Below are 15,575 nucleotides of genomic sequence, written 5' to 3' on the forward strand. Positions count from 1 at the left end.
ATTATCTCTCCTGGATCTATTCTCTAGGTCATCAGTTTTTCAATGAGATATTTCACATTGTCTTCCATTTTTTCATTCCTTTGGTTCTGTTTTATAATATCTTGATTTCTCCTAAATTCACTAGCTTCCACTTGCTCCAATCTAATTTTTAAGGTAATATTTTCTTCTGTGGTCTTTTGGATCTCTTTTTTCATTTGGCTAATTGTGCCTTTCAAGGCATTCTTCTCCTCATTGGCTTTTTGGAGCTCTTTTGCCATTTGGGTTAGCCTATTTTTTTTTTATGGTGCCAATTTAAATAGATTTTTTATTCTCCAGGACAAGAATTGCATTTCCACTTGTTTACAGTACTGATAAAGTGCAATGTTGTTCACTTCTCTCCCTCTGCACACATTCAAGTATTCAGAATGCCCAGATTTACACAGTAGCTTAAATGTTAAACTGCTACTGCCTTGGCTACAAATTTGAGTCCTTCAATTTTTGGAAAGCTGCGTGGAATGCTCTTTCTTCTGGTGTGTCTAGTCGACCTCTTCAATGATGGGTCCAGAAGAAGCACCTCCAGATGGGGCTGCTCCACCCCCTGGGAACCCACCAGGCGTGCCTCCTGGCATGCCCCCTGCACCCTGGTCCAGCTTAGTAATGATGGGGTTGCAGACCTTCTCCAATTCTTTCTGCTGATGCTCAAATTCTTCCTTCTCAGCAGTCTGGTTCTTATCCAGCCAGTTGATTATTTCATTACATTTGTCAAGGATCTTCTGTTTGTCTTCATCCCCAATCTTGCCTTGCAGTTTCTCATCCTCTACGGTGGCCTTCATGTTGAAAGCGTAAGACTCCAGAGAATTCTTAGAAGACACCTTGTCTCTCTGCTTCTCATCCTCAGCCTTGTATTTCTCAGCCTCCTGGACCATGCGCTCAATGTCTTCTTTGCTCAGACGCCCTTTGTCATTGGTAATGGTGATCTTGTTCTCCTTGCCTGTGCTCTTATCCACAGCTGAAACATTGAGGATGCCGTTTGCATCAATGTCAAAAGTTACTTCAATCTGAGGAACACCCCTGGGTGCTGGAGGAATTCCTGTGAGCTCAAATTTGCCAAGCAGGTTGTTGTCCTTTGTCATTGCTCTCTCACCTTCATAAACCTGAATAAGCACACCAGGCTGGTTGTCTGAATAGGTGGTAAAGGTCTGTGTCTGCTTGGTGGGGATGGTGGTATTACGTTTGATCAGAACGGTCATAACTCCACCAGCAGTCTCAATTCCAAGGGAAAGAGGAGTGACATCCAACAGCAGCAAGTCCTGCACATTCTCAGATTTATCTCCAGACAAAATGGCAGCCTGGACAGCTGCACCATAAGCAACAGCCTCATCAGGATTGATACTCTTGTTGAGTTCTTTGCCATTGAAGAAATCTTGCAAAAGCTTCTGGATTTTGGGGATTCGAGTAGAACCACCCACCAGGACGATGTCATGAATCTGTGATTTATCTAGCTTGGCATCTCTCAAGGCCTTTTCCACAGGGTCCAGTGTGCCACGGAAGAGATCAGCATTCAGCTCTTTGAAACGGGCTCGGGTGATTGATGTGTAGAAGTCGATACCTTCATAGAGGGAGTCAATCTCAATACTGGCCTGGGTACTGGAAGAGAAGGTACGCTTAGCACGTTCGCAAGCGGTGCGAAGACGGCGAACAGCCCTCTTGTTCTCGCTGATGTCCTTCTTGTGTTTTCGCTTGAACTCGGCAATGAAATGGTTGACCATTCTGTTGTCAAAGTCCTCTCCACCCAAGTGGGTGTCCCCAGCTGTGGACTTGACCTCAAAGATGCCATCTTCAATGGTAAGAATGGAGACATTGAAAGTACCACCTCCAAGGTCAAAGATCAACACATTTCTCTCGGCACCAACCTTTTTGTCCAAGCCATAAGCAATAGCAGCAGCAGTTGGCTCATTGATGATTCGGAGCACATTGAGACCAGCGATGGTTCCAGCATCTTTGGTGGCCTGGCGTTGGGAATCGTTGAAGTAGGCTGGTACTGTGACCACAGCATTTGTGACAGTCTTCCCAAGGTAAGCTTCAGCAATTTCTTTCATCTTGGTCAAGACCATAGAAGATACTTCTTCTGGATAGAAACTTTTGGTCTCCCCTTTGTACTCCACTTGGACCTTAGGCCTGCCTGTGTCATTCACCACCGTGAAAGGCCAATGCTTCATGTCTGACTGTACAACTGCATCATCAAATCTGCGACCAATCAGACGTTTGGCATCAAAAACTGTGTTGGTGGGGTTCATTGCAACTTGATTCTTTGCAGCATCACCGATTAGACGTTCAGTGTCGGTGAAGGCAACATAGCTTGGGGTGGTCCTGTTTCCTTGGTCATTAGCAATGATCTCCACTTTCCCATGTTGGAAGACTCCCACACAGGAGTAAGTGGTACCAAGATCAATGCCAACTGCGGGTCCCTTCGACATGGTTGCTGGGGAGTCGGGAGGGGGTCGTAGGCGACCACTGCGGAGAAAGAAGGGCTGCTGCTGCGCTGAGTGGGGTTAGCCTATTTTTAAGGTGTTATTTTCTTCAGTATTTTTGGGGGTCTCCTTTAGCAAGTCATTGACTTGTTTTTCATGGTTTTCTTGCATCTCTCTCATTTCTCTTCCCAATTTTTCCTCTACTTCTCTTACTTGCTTTTCCAAATCCTTTTTGAGCTCTTCCATGGCCTGAGACCAACTCATATTTTTCTTGGAGGGTTTTGTTGTAGTCTCTTTGACTTTGTTGACTTCTTCTGGCTGTACGTTTTGATCTTCTTTGTCACCAAATAAAGATTCTAGAGTCTGAGTCTGAGTCTGAATCTGCATCTTTTTTCACTGCCCGGCCATGTTCCCAGCCAACTGCTTGACCTTTGAACTTTTTGTTAGGGTATGACTGCTTGTAGAGTAGAGTGTGCTTTGTCCCAAACTTTAGGGGCTTTGCTGCTGTTTTCAGAGCTACTTCTACACCACTGTCACCTCAAGCTGTGCACCAGCAGCACTCCTCTTCCCCTGAGAACTGCCAACCAGGATTGTGACCCAGGTCCAAGCAGGGCATAGCAAGCGCTGCACTCCCACTCTGGTCTGCCACCTGATTCCTCCCACTGTTTGAGGCAGGGACACAGGAAGCAGCTGACACTGGAGCTCTGGAAGCAGCCACAGGAGCTTTCTGCTGCTGCTGCTACCACCATGCACCAGCACCTCCAGGGCTGGTGGCCGGACCGCTTTCTACCTGATCTAGCATTTTTCCCACTGACCTGCTCCATGGGCTTTGGCCTTTGTGGGTTGAGAAGTCTGGTAACTGCCACAGCTCAATGATTCATGGCCCTAAGGCCTGCTTGGGGCTGTCTCCCGGTCTGGTGTGTCCTGGCGCAGCCCATGCTGGCCTGAGCTTCACTCCCAGCACCATGCGATTGACACTTTCCCACGACCATCCAGGCTGTCCTGGGCTGGAGCCCTGCTTCCCTCCATTATTTTGTGGGTTCTTCAGCTCTAGAATTTGTTCAGAGCCATTTTTTACAGGTGTTTTGAGCTATTTGAGGGAGAGCTTAAGCAAGTCTGTGCTTTCTAGTCACCATCTTGGCTCCACCTCCCCCACCATTTCTTTATATTTTCTTATATTTCATAGCTCAATGATGCTTTTAATTTCTTAATGTCTCTCAATGGTTAAAGTTTTTATCATCATCATCATCATCATCATCATCATCATCATCATCATCATTATTATTATTAAAGAAAATTTAAAAAAGAACAAACCAGAAGACTCATCATATTACATGTGTGGTTTTATTTAGCCCTAGCCACATGAAAAGAAACATTTCATTTCATAGTGATCAGTTCATTTCATTGTTATCTGAAAATATTTAACTTTTTCCTTTTTTTTTTGTTCAGTTGTTTAATGAATATTCACTTCTGGTTCTTTGGAAGAATGGTTCAACTGCTTCCTTTTGTGCTGAAGGTCCAAGCATTTTCTTTCATGCTTAGGCTTATCTTTGCAGAATATGTAATTTTGAAGTGATAATTGATTGCCTTTGTTTCTTAGACTAATCACAGTCTGAATTTCTCATTGATTTTTCATATAAACAAGGAATAACCCTGAGCTATTCTTTTTGATTGTCCTTTGGATATGAAAATTTTTCTCCTTGCTGTCTACAAAATTTGTTGTTTGACATAGTAATTCTAAATTTTGACTGTGATCATTCTTAATTACTTAAACTCAATACTTCTGTAGTTTTCTTCTTGCTATATACTTTGCGTTCTGCTTCAAATATTTCTAGGTACTTTTCCTGTGTGATTTCTTTAAGCATGGCATTCAGGTTTCCTTTTTCATGGTATTTTTTCCAGAAATATAATTCTTGGGTCACTTCCTTTATATTCCTTTTCTGAATTCAGCATTTTTGTTTCATTGCCTCAACAGAGTTTGAGTGTTGTCATCCCCATTAGAATGTAAGCTCCTTGAGAAGAGGGATAGTGTTTCTGCTTTATGTTGTGTTCTCAGCACTAAGTTCGATGCTTGGCACAATGTAAGTGCTTAATAAATGATTACTGAATAATTGACCAACTGGAATACTACTTCAGACTCTGAACGGCAGCATAGTCTTTTTTCATTTTTACAAGTCCTAGTCTTCAAGGCTTTATCCTTTTCTTTGAGGTTGACTTTCTCCAGTATGAAGGATAATCCCAGAGAGCTAAAAAGGGTTTGAGGAAGAATGCCTTAAGATATTTACGTCAAACTCAAATAGAAATGGGTGGGTACTAATTCATATATAACTATCACTGCTGGCTGCTTACAAAACCACATGATACAGTTATCTATTTTCTATTGTATTTTTATTTATTTTAGTAAATATTTTCTAATTAGACTTTAATCTGGTTTAGGCAGCAGTTGGAATTACTGCTGGCTGTGTGTTTCACACTTATTCCCTAGGACACTACCTACAAAAGGAAAACACTGAGAAACCTTTGCAATCAGATATCTTATCATCCTTCACTCCACCTGCTTATTACCTGTTTTCTCCTTATGGTGGGCTCTTTCATTTTTACTGTTGTCATTGGTGTATATTTGGCATTTTGGTAGGCTTTTTACAGGGTTTATTTTATGTGGTAGCAAACACCACATTATATGGTATTTGCTGCCTGACAACTCCAGGAGAAGTGCCAGGAGCAGAACAGAGGTGTGTATATGATGTTTGCAGATCTGAGCAAGACCTTTGATACTGTCAGTCATGAGTACTTATGAAAAATTATGTCAAAATTTGGTTGCCCAGTGCTTGCTTCGGCAGCACATATACTAAAATTGGAACGATACAGAGAAGATTAGCATGGCCCCTGCGCAAGGATGACACGCAAATTCGTGAAGCATTCCATATTTTTCAACTAAAAAATAAGATACACAGGCAATGGGGCGTAGAAATTTATCTTGCCCTGCAGGAAAGGAAGGGAAAAGGGGATGAGAGGGGAGGGGGTGATAGAGGGGATGGCTGACTGGGGAACAGGGCAACCAGAATATGGGCCATCTTGGAGTCGGGGGGAGGGTATAAATGGGGAGAAAATTTGTAATTCAAAATGTTGTGAAAATCAATGCTGAAAACCAAATATGTTGAATAAATAAATTGCATTTAAAAATTAAAAAAAAAATAAAAACATGGTGGCTGTCAAAAAAAAAAATTTGGTTGCCCAGAGAAGCTCATCAGCATTGTATGTCAATTTCTTGATGGCATACTTGCCCAGGGTTCTGGATAATGGACAATGCTCTTGTGCCTTCCCAATCGCCAATGGAGTGAATCAAGGCTGTATGCTTGCTCCCACACTTTTTAACATGTTTTAAGCCATGTTGTCAAATGCTTTCAGTGAGGATGAATACAGAATCAAGGTCAGCTACAGCACTGATGGTAAATTCTTCAACTTGAAAAGGGCCACAAGCCAAGACCAAAGTGGATGGAGTGTTGGTGCATGATTTTCTGTTTGCAGATGATTGTGCACTTAATGCAGCCTCTGATGCAACAAAGTATGGAACAATTCTCGGCTGTTTGTGCTAATTTTTGCCAAACAAATAACTACTGCTTGTGCTAAATTTGGCCTAACAAATAACACCAAGAAAACATTCCATCAGCCACCACCACACCATCCATATGTGGGATGATTGGTTGCAGCCAATGGAGAAGTTTTGAATGCTGTGGATAAGTTCACTTACCTTGGTAGTGTAATTTCCAGGGATGTATTTTATGTAGCAGGGAAGAAATTATGCCCTAAGTTTCTTCAAAATCTTCCCTGGATTCTGGGAATAGAACTCATGTTTCTTTTTCCTACAGCCCAGGTTCAGGAATTTAGAGTTATCCTTGAACATTCATCCTTCCACAGTCTCATAGTTAATAAGTTGCCAAGTCAGATCATTTCTACCTCTCCAGCATCTCTCATACCCGTCTCATTCTCTCCATTCACATACTTATCAACTTAGTTTTAAGTACTGTAACTTCTTGCCTGGACTCTTGTAACGCCTCCTAATTGATGTCCCTATTTCTATTCTCTCCTCCCTTCAACTTAACTTCACCATAGCTAGCAAAATAATCTTTCTAGTTTCTCTGAGGTTTGACCACAAGGTCTTTGAGGTTTGGCCATGTGGCCTTCTTTCTTAAAAATCTCTAGTAATTTCCTATGGCCTTCAGGATAAAATACAAACTACTTATCCTGACATTCAAAATCCTTCTCTCTGACACCAATATACATTTCCAGACTTATTACATATTATTCTAATTCATCCATTTTATGCACAAACTTCACTATACTCTCTCTTAAACCCTGCTTCTCCATTCTTCTCCTTAAAATGCTCAGTTAAGTTACAGCATTCTTTATCAAATCTTTCCTGATTTCCTTATCAGTTCATGTTTAGTCTCCCCTCAAATAAGTATTTGCTTATCTATATACGTAATCTATTTTTGCCTCTTTAAAAAGTGTGTTTCTTTTACATTTAGCAATAGAAAATACAAAATGATTATAATATAATATTAAAGAGTTAAACTCAAAAGATTTGCAAGCCAATACAATAGTAAACAGTCCCATATACAAAAGTCCATTAAGGAAAATCAAGTCGATATTGTAATAGGTTAGATGAAACAAAGTCCAATAAATGCATTATAATGCAAAAGAGCATCACATCATTTTATCTACATGTTCTTCACTCTAGAAATGAAAACTCCTTCTGGGCAGGAACTGTTTCCTTTGCACATACTAGCTGCATAATTACACAATAAATATCTGTTGAATTGATTATGAATGGAATTGCCTCACAAATACTCAATCTTAAAGGACTTAAAAACATTGTGGGATATATAAGGCAAATTCAGTAGTCACTTTCTCTTTTTACTTGCCAGTTCCAACTATAAATCTGATTGCCTTTTCCTTTTTTTCCTCCTGAATGTCTGGCCAGCTATGTACATTTCTCTTCTCTTCTTTCTTTGAGAATGATTAAGAAAACCAGGTAGCTGCTTGGGGCACAAGCCTCACCACATCATTTCCTCTCCTTGGCATCAGTTCTTCATCTCTCTTAGTCTTTCTTTACTCTCTACCCCTGAATATCCCCAAATCTCTACCATAAGTCAGAATTTCTACTCTTTCCACTGGCTTTGAATAACAAAAAAAGTGAAATTCATTGATGTGTAGAGACGCATATGTGTCTCTCTATTTAGGGTAATTTAAAAATTTTTTAATTTCAATGTAAATGGACCTACATATTCATATCGCTCTAGGAAGTCCATATGTTGATATGTTGCTCATTAAGAAGTCCTACTATTCATTAAATAGGTTTTTTTCAAGTTATTTTTCTCTCTGTGTGCATGTGTGTGTGTGTGTGTGTGTGTGTGTGTGTGTGTGTATGTGTTATGTATGCTTTCAATCCAACAATGCTCTCTATTGATCAAATGGCAAAGGTTTGGGGGGCTTTTCTGAGACATGGTGAAAATATGCCAGACTGTTAGTCACTATATCCTTCTCCCACTCAAACCATCTCACATTTACCATTTTAATGTAGCGTGATAAAGATTAAATTTTTTGATGAAAGGAAATTTGAACATTAATCATCTGCTAAATTGGGTCCCTTCTCCTCTGAGGTGTTGCAGATTTAATGGCATAATCAAATTATCCTATTCTCTTTATTTTCACAAACTCACAGAAACCTGAGGCTTTGAAAAGCACTTACTTTGAAGTCAGAAGACCTGGCTCAAATCTGTCTCTGGTCATATTATCTTTACGACTTTGAGCAATCCTGGGCCACAGTTTCCTCATCTTTAAAATGCAATTAATGTCTAGTTGATTTATCTAGAAGTCAGAAACATCATACAATATGTTTGGAATGTCCTCCCTTTTTACCTCTGCCTCTTGATATTTCTGACTTCCTTCAAGACTCAGCTCATATTCCATCTTCTGTCAGCATCCCTTCCAGGTCTGCCTAACTGCTAGAGTCTTCCTCTCTGAGATTATTTTCCATTTTCTCTGTGTATTCCCATTAGAGTGTAAGGTTCTTGAAGGCAAGGATTATTTTTGTGTCTTTATCTCCAGAAGTTCTTATGGATAAAAACATTGAATAATTTATTGGAGGTGAAAAATTTGTATAAGCTGGTAAATCCCTGAAGATGGAGAGTGGAGAGTGACACTGGGAAGCTGTAACAACTATGTGACTTGCAGCTACTGTGGCTGTGTAGGACCAGTAACACCAGCATATAGAAAAGCTGCCAGCACAGATTCTTTGATCTGCTTTTCTAAGGAAAGTAACTTTAAGGGTTTAACAATGTCATTTTAATCAAGCATACATATATCATTCACTTAGTTCAGGGGGAAAAGCCAGCACCCTGAACTTCAGAGCAAATACAAACAGAAATTACAAACAGGGACAATATGAACAGAGCAAATAACACAATTCAACAAACAGCTTTGTCTGATCAAGACATACATAGTTACTAAAAAGAGAAGCACCAACATGGGCTTTTTCAAAGCCAGAAAGCTCCAGTGGCTACCCAGAGTGTCCACATCAACAGTAATTGGGTGAGAGCCCCAAACAAAATGCTAACCTCTGAGTTTATATACCCTTCTTAGGGCCTGAAGGCTTCAACCTAATCAGCAAAAGGGTGTGGGCATGGGGCTTTGCACCTAGTGAAACTTAATCAAAGGCACTTGATTACCTTAGCATTCTAAAAGAGAAAACAGTAAAAACAGTCCCACCCTGCTTAACATTACAGAAGCCAATGGGAGCAATGTCTACTTTGGAAAGTAAAGGTCTATAAGAAAATATGGTGTATAATTAATACTTTCTGGTCTATGTAGTTACAAATCTAAGTGGAAATTTCTATAATCTCCCTTGCACAGACTCAAAGAACAGGTGATTCTCTTCTCATTGCACTGTCCTCAATGAATAACAGCTGATAAAAGCAATTGGGAGATACCAAGGTGAGGGACATGATAAATGTACATCAGTAAAGTTGCCATTGGAGAAAGAGGACCTAGATTGGATTTCAACAAATTAAGACACATATACACATGGTAATGTATTTCTTTTGTTAGTATGCAAGTATGTTTTATTCATGAATTTATTGTGGATGGAATGGTGACTGAACTTTATAATCACAACCATCTCTTTTGGCTTAACAGCACCTTTACACATATACACTACAGAGAGTAAGGAGAGATTTTAGCTTTTAAAAGAAAAATTACTCAAGAATTTCTAGATAGGCCCAGAATTATTTCTGGTCCCAATGGGCAGGATAGTGTTATGAAAATGGTACTAGTTTTAGAGATATTGGACCTGGTTTTGGATTCTACTTCAAAACAACATATCCATATGATCTATGGAAAGTTCTTTAACCCTTCTATGCCTATTTCTCCATCTATAAAATGAAGATATTTGACTACTTGATTTTTAAGTTAGAAACATTTCATTTATGCTCACATCCTCAGTTAATCCTTCAATAAGGGATCAAATGATTTTTGACAACAGGATTAAAAACTGAGGGGGATCTTAGGTACAGTTTGTTTCTAAAAGGGCTTGGAATGAATCATGGACCACTTACAAATTTAATCTAAGGTGGCATATGCTGCAAAGTTTTCTTCAGTGTGAATAAAATGAAATTTTTTTTTGAGTTTTGACATGTGTAAATAAGGATTTTTCATCAAATGTTCTCTTTGTATTTAAGGCATGTCCATTACTGCTCACAATAGTGAGAAAGGTCAGATTTTATGTTAAAGGTTACCAAACTTACTGGCCTACTGCCCCCTTTTAAAAAAATTACTCATTGCCCTCCCAGAAATCTACTTTCTTGAACCCTTTAACATGTTTTTTTAATTTGCATCATTTAAAAAAAATGAGATATATATTTTTTAATCACACATCTTAAATTTAATACTTTTATTGTAAATTCATGTTTTTTTTCCTGCTTTGAAATTTTGATGATGTGATATTGTATCATGTAACTGTATAGTATCATATTTTAGACAAGTCATTAGAAGCATATATTCCTGCTGATGCATGCTGGACTTTCCAACAATGCACCATGCTTGTCTGCCAACATTGCTTATTAAGACCTGTTGGCAGACTTGACTACTGCTTAGTTATAACTTGCATTTTGTGTGTTTATTTGGAAAATAATGTAATCACTATGACTTTAACTCTGTTACACGACAAATTAAACATGTAGGAAAGGTTTTGCAAAATTTTCTTCTCTTATCCTTTCCACCACCCTCTTATTTGTATTTAATGCCCTCCAATTGCACTTGAGGCTACTACCACCCCTATCCATCAGTCCAGTTCCCCCAGGAGGTGGTATAGCCCATGTTGGGAACCTCTGATTCTAATCCAATTATATGTGGCTACATAACAAGACATATATAATAGAAAACCTGAATGCTATCTGAAAATGTCTATGCATGTTTCAAATAAAAGGCAGAATGAACAGTTAGGGCTTGTAGATCTCATTTTCAAAAATATTTCCAATAGAAAACACACATTAAAATTATTTTTGATCAAAAAGAAAATAAAAATTCCTCTCTTCTAAAAGAACACACAACTTACATTTTGCTTAAAAATTCAGAATGTAGCCTAATTGAAACTTTCACAATATTCTCTGTGATTTATTAAATATATTATGTTGCTTTTGTAGTGTTTCTCAGATTTTCACTTAATTCCTGAGGTAGCCATCAATGAAATGAACCAAGGATAAAACTATTACTAAGTGATGATGAATACTAGCCATAGCCTTAGTACTAGAAGACATGTTAAGGGTTATTTCTTACATGAGATTTTCCAGATGAGACAACTGAAGCCCAGAGATTCCTAGTTATCTGCTCATGATCATACCAAACTACACAACACAGCTGTGATTTAAAACCAGGCTTGACTTTCAAATCTAATTCTCCTTTTACTTTGCCATATTGGATCTCATATTTATACCAAACTTTTAAATATTGGCCACATTATTAAAAAGAAATACCTACCTAGAGAAAGCCATGACACAAGATCTCAATTGTAATATGGCTGAAGAAATTGTGGTATGTGAATGTAATGGAATATTATTATACCATTACAAATGATGAAAAATACAGATTCAGAGAAATCTCAGAGGATTTGTCAGAACTGATACAGAATACAATGCACAAAACCAGGAGAAAAATTTTCATAATGATCACAATAATACAAAATAAAACTCTTTCTAATACCACAGAACTCTGAGTTAAAAAAAAATACCAGTAAGCACTAGAGGAAGGAATTAAGCCTTGGTCTTCTCATTCCAAATCCAGCACTTTTTAAAAACTAGACTATGCAATCTCTTAGACATTTAAAAGACAGAAGATCCATGTGTACAGGGACATATTTTTTTCCTTTGAATTTTGTCCCTCAGCACCTAGTATAGCACTTTAAATAAAATAGGTGCTTAATAAATGTTTGTTGAATGGATTTGGACTGAATTTTATAGTGCTAAGCTCCCAATAAACAAATAGGTGAAATATTAATCCTCCCCCAGAGGAGTCTATCTTTGATGAGGCAAGTGCACAGTGACAATTTAAGTGCAATGCATTTTATTATTACTGCTTACTTGGCATACAGTCCCTTGGTCAGTCAATAAGCTTTCATTAATTGCTTCCTATGTGCCTGGTACTGTGCTAAGTGCTAAGGATAACAAGAAAGGCAAAAACATGGTTTCTGCTTTCAAGCAGTTCACATTCTAATGAAAGAGACACACAAAAAAGTACATATAAAATATGTACAGTGTAGGTTGAAGCTAGACATTACTATTTTTCCCTACCAGTCACTTTTTTTTGGAAAAAAAAAAGCACAAAAAGGTTAAGGGAATTGCATTTTTACATGTACACTTTGTAAGCAGTAGTCAGATTTATGTCATCAATGTTTAAAACCTTTACTCACTCAATATTTAGCAAATTTGCTTAGACCATCAGTTTTATCTTTGTTTTCATTTCATTCAAAATGTTGCCTGTAAATTCATTGTAATTCCCTCATTGTTCTCATATAATGGGAATCCACTTAAAGATTTGATTCCTTTACACTAAGAGAAAAGATTTTCCAATTCTATAATATACATTAATATTTATAATAATAATTAACAGCATTTGTAAAGTCTCGTATGCAAAGCAAGTTTCTTTTGCTATGTAATTTGAGATAACATGATGAAAAACATTAAATATGAATGTAATAAAGGTCATTGTAAGGAATAAGAGGGTAGTCCGCTTAGCGGTTCTACCTATCTCTACAAATGCTGATTACTGGAACCCCTAGAAGTATAATTAGTTTATCCCAGAATCATCAGTTATAAAAAACAACAAAAATAATATCAAGCAAATATCATCCTCGTTGGGGAATAGCTTATATTTTCTTTATTGCTTTATAAAAGTATTTCACAAAAACCTGAAAGGAAAAGATACATGTAACACTCTCCACAAAGTAAGCAAAGTAAAAAACCTTCCAATAGAATTCACTCAAATGTTAAAATCTCAGCCTGTATCTGATGAAAAATAATACAAAATAATCGATTGTGGAGTTCACAAACAAATATGCATTAGAGACAAGAACTTGAACCTGGTTCTGGGATCTGTTTACTGTGTACTACACCACATTAAGTCTCAAATGAAAATGTATCCATTTTTAAAGGAAGTTAAAATAACCATGACAATGTTTACTTGAAAGGTAATCTAATCTTGGAAAATTTATATGTATTGTGCAGCTGACTTAATAAATCAACATATTTTGAAAGATGCCTATTTATCCATCTTGTCAACTACATATATAATTAATCACTAGGGAAAAAGCATTTTTATCAGTTAAACTAAGAATGAACCTGAATAAAAATGTAATCTGATTTTGTTATTTTTTGTAGGTCAGACCTATGTAATATGTTATAATTGAAAGAACATCAGATTTAAAGTCAGAAGATGTGAGTTTTAATTCCAGCTCTACAATTTTCCCCTTGCATGATTTCAGGCATGTTGCTTAATTCAGTTAATTTTCTGTTTCCTAATCTCCAAACTGAGGAATCAGACTAGACAGCCTCCAAAGTTCCCTTCAACCTCAAGTCTTATGAATCAGAGTAAAACAAATAAGAAATTTGCTATAGAGTCCATAAATTCATAATTGTAGAGCACATTCATAAACTATACAACTATACATTCATAAACTCTAATTTTATAGATGCAGAAACTGAAACCCAGTAAGGTTATGTAACTTGCCCAATATCACAAATAATGCCTCAGAATATGATGGAGAAGATTAGATTTCCTTTGAAATAATCATTATTCTGATTGTTGTCTTTCCTAAATTTATAGGAACAAAATACCTAACACTAAAGAAAAATATTATATAGTTATAGAGATGCAAGGCATAGTAGATAAAAAGTTCTGCTTAAAGCCAGAAAGACTTGAGTTTGAATCAGTCTTCTGAAGTTTGGTATGCTTGTTACCTTGGGTAAGTCACTTAAGCTCCTAAATCACTAGAAAGTTTCAGTCAACTCCTCAGGGATATTTCCTGGTTGTTCTCCATTCTGATCAAATTATATACTCCAATTGCTTCTAATATGCACAGGTTTGTGACTATCCTGAATGATAACGACTGACATGTATACAGCACTTTGTGTATAATATCTCATTCATGCCTCACAACAACCCAATGAGGTAGATAGTATAGGTATTATTACCTCCATTTTACAGATGTGGAAAACTGAGTTGGAGAGGTTAAGTGACGATGCCTGAGGTCGCCCAGAAAATAAGTATCAGGAGTGGGATTTGAAACTAATACCTCCTGACTCCAAATCTAACCCTCTATTCACTATACCAGATATCCATAAACAAGTCCCATTAGCTGTTCAGGAAATGTTGGAGAAGAGACAAACCAAACAGAAAAAAGAAGAGAGAAATGGAATGAAATACAAGAATTGTATCACTCACACCACTCCCAGTTTTTTTTTTTAATGTTTTAGGTCTCACATTTGTATTATAGTAGCCTGCAGTGAAGAAAGTCTTTATTGGCAGATGGTGACACTTGGCAGCTGTGATTTGACTTATTTTTTTAAAAGAAACAAACTGCAGGAAAGTCAGGCTGGGACAGTATGGGCTTTGTATAGTCAAAGTCAACTCAAATTGAGCATGAGTCAGCAGTGAAGGTCTGTGTCTGCAAAAGCAAACTAAGTGCTGGGAAGTTTAAAGCAAACAGGAGCTGTGAAGTGATCATCCCTCTCCTCAGCACCACTGAGTGTTTTATTAGTGTACTATGTTCAGTTTTAGGCCCCATCACTAGAGCATTATATGGGCAAGTTGGAAGAGTTCCAGAGAAAAGCAACAAAAATGACTGACTGAGAGCTTGGGAAATCACTCCTGTGAGGAAAGGATAAAGAAACTGGGTTTATTTAGCTTATAAAGGAGAAGGATGTGAATTTGTCAAGTGTATGAAAGGGCATTGGGAGAGTGAGAGGGAAGCATCTCTTCTGTTGTAACTTGCTAAGGAAGAGGAAAAGACAAATGTCCTTCAGATCCAGGACCTTGGAGGTGATGGTGTAAAACAAGACTCATTTCTTTCAAGTTTCCTCTGACTCGTAGAGGGCACAGAAAAAGGCAGAGAGCATTTTGATTTCTTAGCAATGGAGCCTATTGCTTTCCAAGCTTCTTGTCTTCTAGAAGACTGTTTTCCTATTTTCCTATGATTGGCAGCAACCTCCATAGCTTCAAGTCGAGACACTACCCACTTCATTTTCCTTTCGATCTCTTCCCTCAACCCACGCCTAGCTTGTTCAGTAGGGCTTCCAGATGTTCTCAAAAGCTCAGAATCTCTGTATAACCTAGATTGAGATTTCCATAGAAGTAATCCAGACAGTCAACCAACAAGCTTTCATTAAATGTTTATTGTGTATTAAGCAAGGTCTAAGCCCTGGAGCTACAAAGAAAGATAAGGACAGTCTCATTTTTGCCCTTAAAAAGTATATATTCTAATGGACATAATCTACAAATAGCTAGTAATATACAGAATACATACAGAGTAGAGGACAGCAGTTTGAAATCATCAGATGATGTGGGGCGGTGAAG

At 37.8% G+C, this 15,575-nt stretch overlaps 1 protein-coding gene and 1 non-coding gene across 2 annotated transcripts; one reads left to right on the forward strand and one right to left on the reverse strand.

Moving 5' to 3' along the window:
* Window positions 1–515: 515 nt before the first annotated feature.
* Window positions 516–2,521, reverse strand: LOC118850408 (heat shock cognate 71 kDa protein-like). Its single transcript, XM_036759777.1, has one exon. The coding sequence runs from the start codon at window positions 2,454–2,456 to the stop codon at window positions 516–518; it is 1,941 nt and encodes a 646-aa protein (XP_036615672.1). The 5' UTR covers window positions 2,457–2,521.
* A 2,753-nt stretch (window positions 2,522–5,274) lies between these two features.
* Window positions 5,275–5,381, forward strand: LOC118835143. Its single transcript, XR_005009477.1, has one exon. It is a non-coding gene; the product is annotated as a U6 spliceosomal RNA (small nuclear RNA).
* The last annotated feature ends 10,194 nt before the right edge of the window (window positions 5,382–15,575 follow it).

This window comes from Trichosurus vulpecula, chromosome 1 (assembly GCF_011100635.1).
Source record: "Trichosurus vulpecula isolate mTriVul1 chromosome 1, mTriVul1.pri, whole genome shotgun sequence".
NCBI classification, from domain to species: Eukaryota; Metazoa; Chordata; class Mammalia; order Diprotodontia; family Phalangeridae; genus Trichosurus; species Trichosurus vulpecula.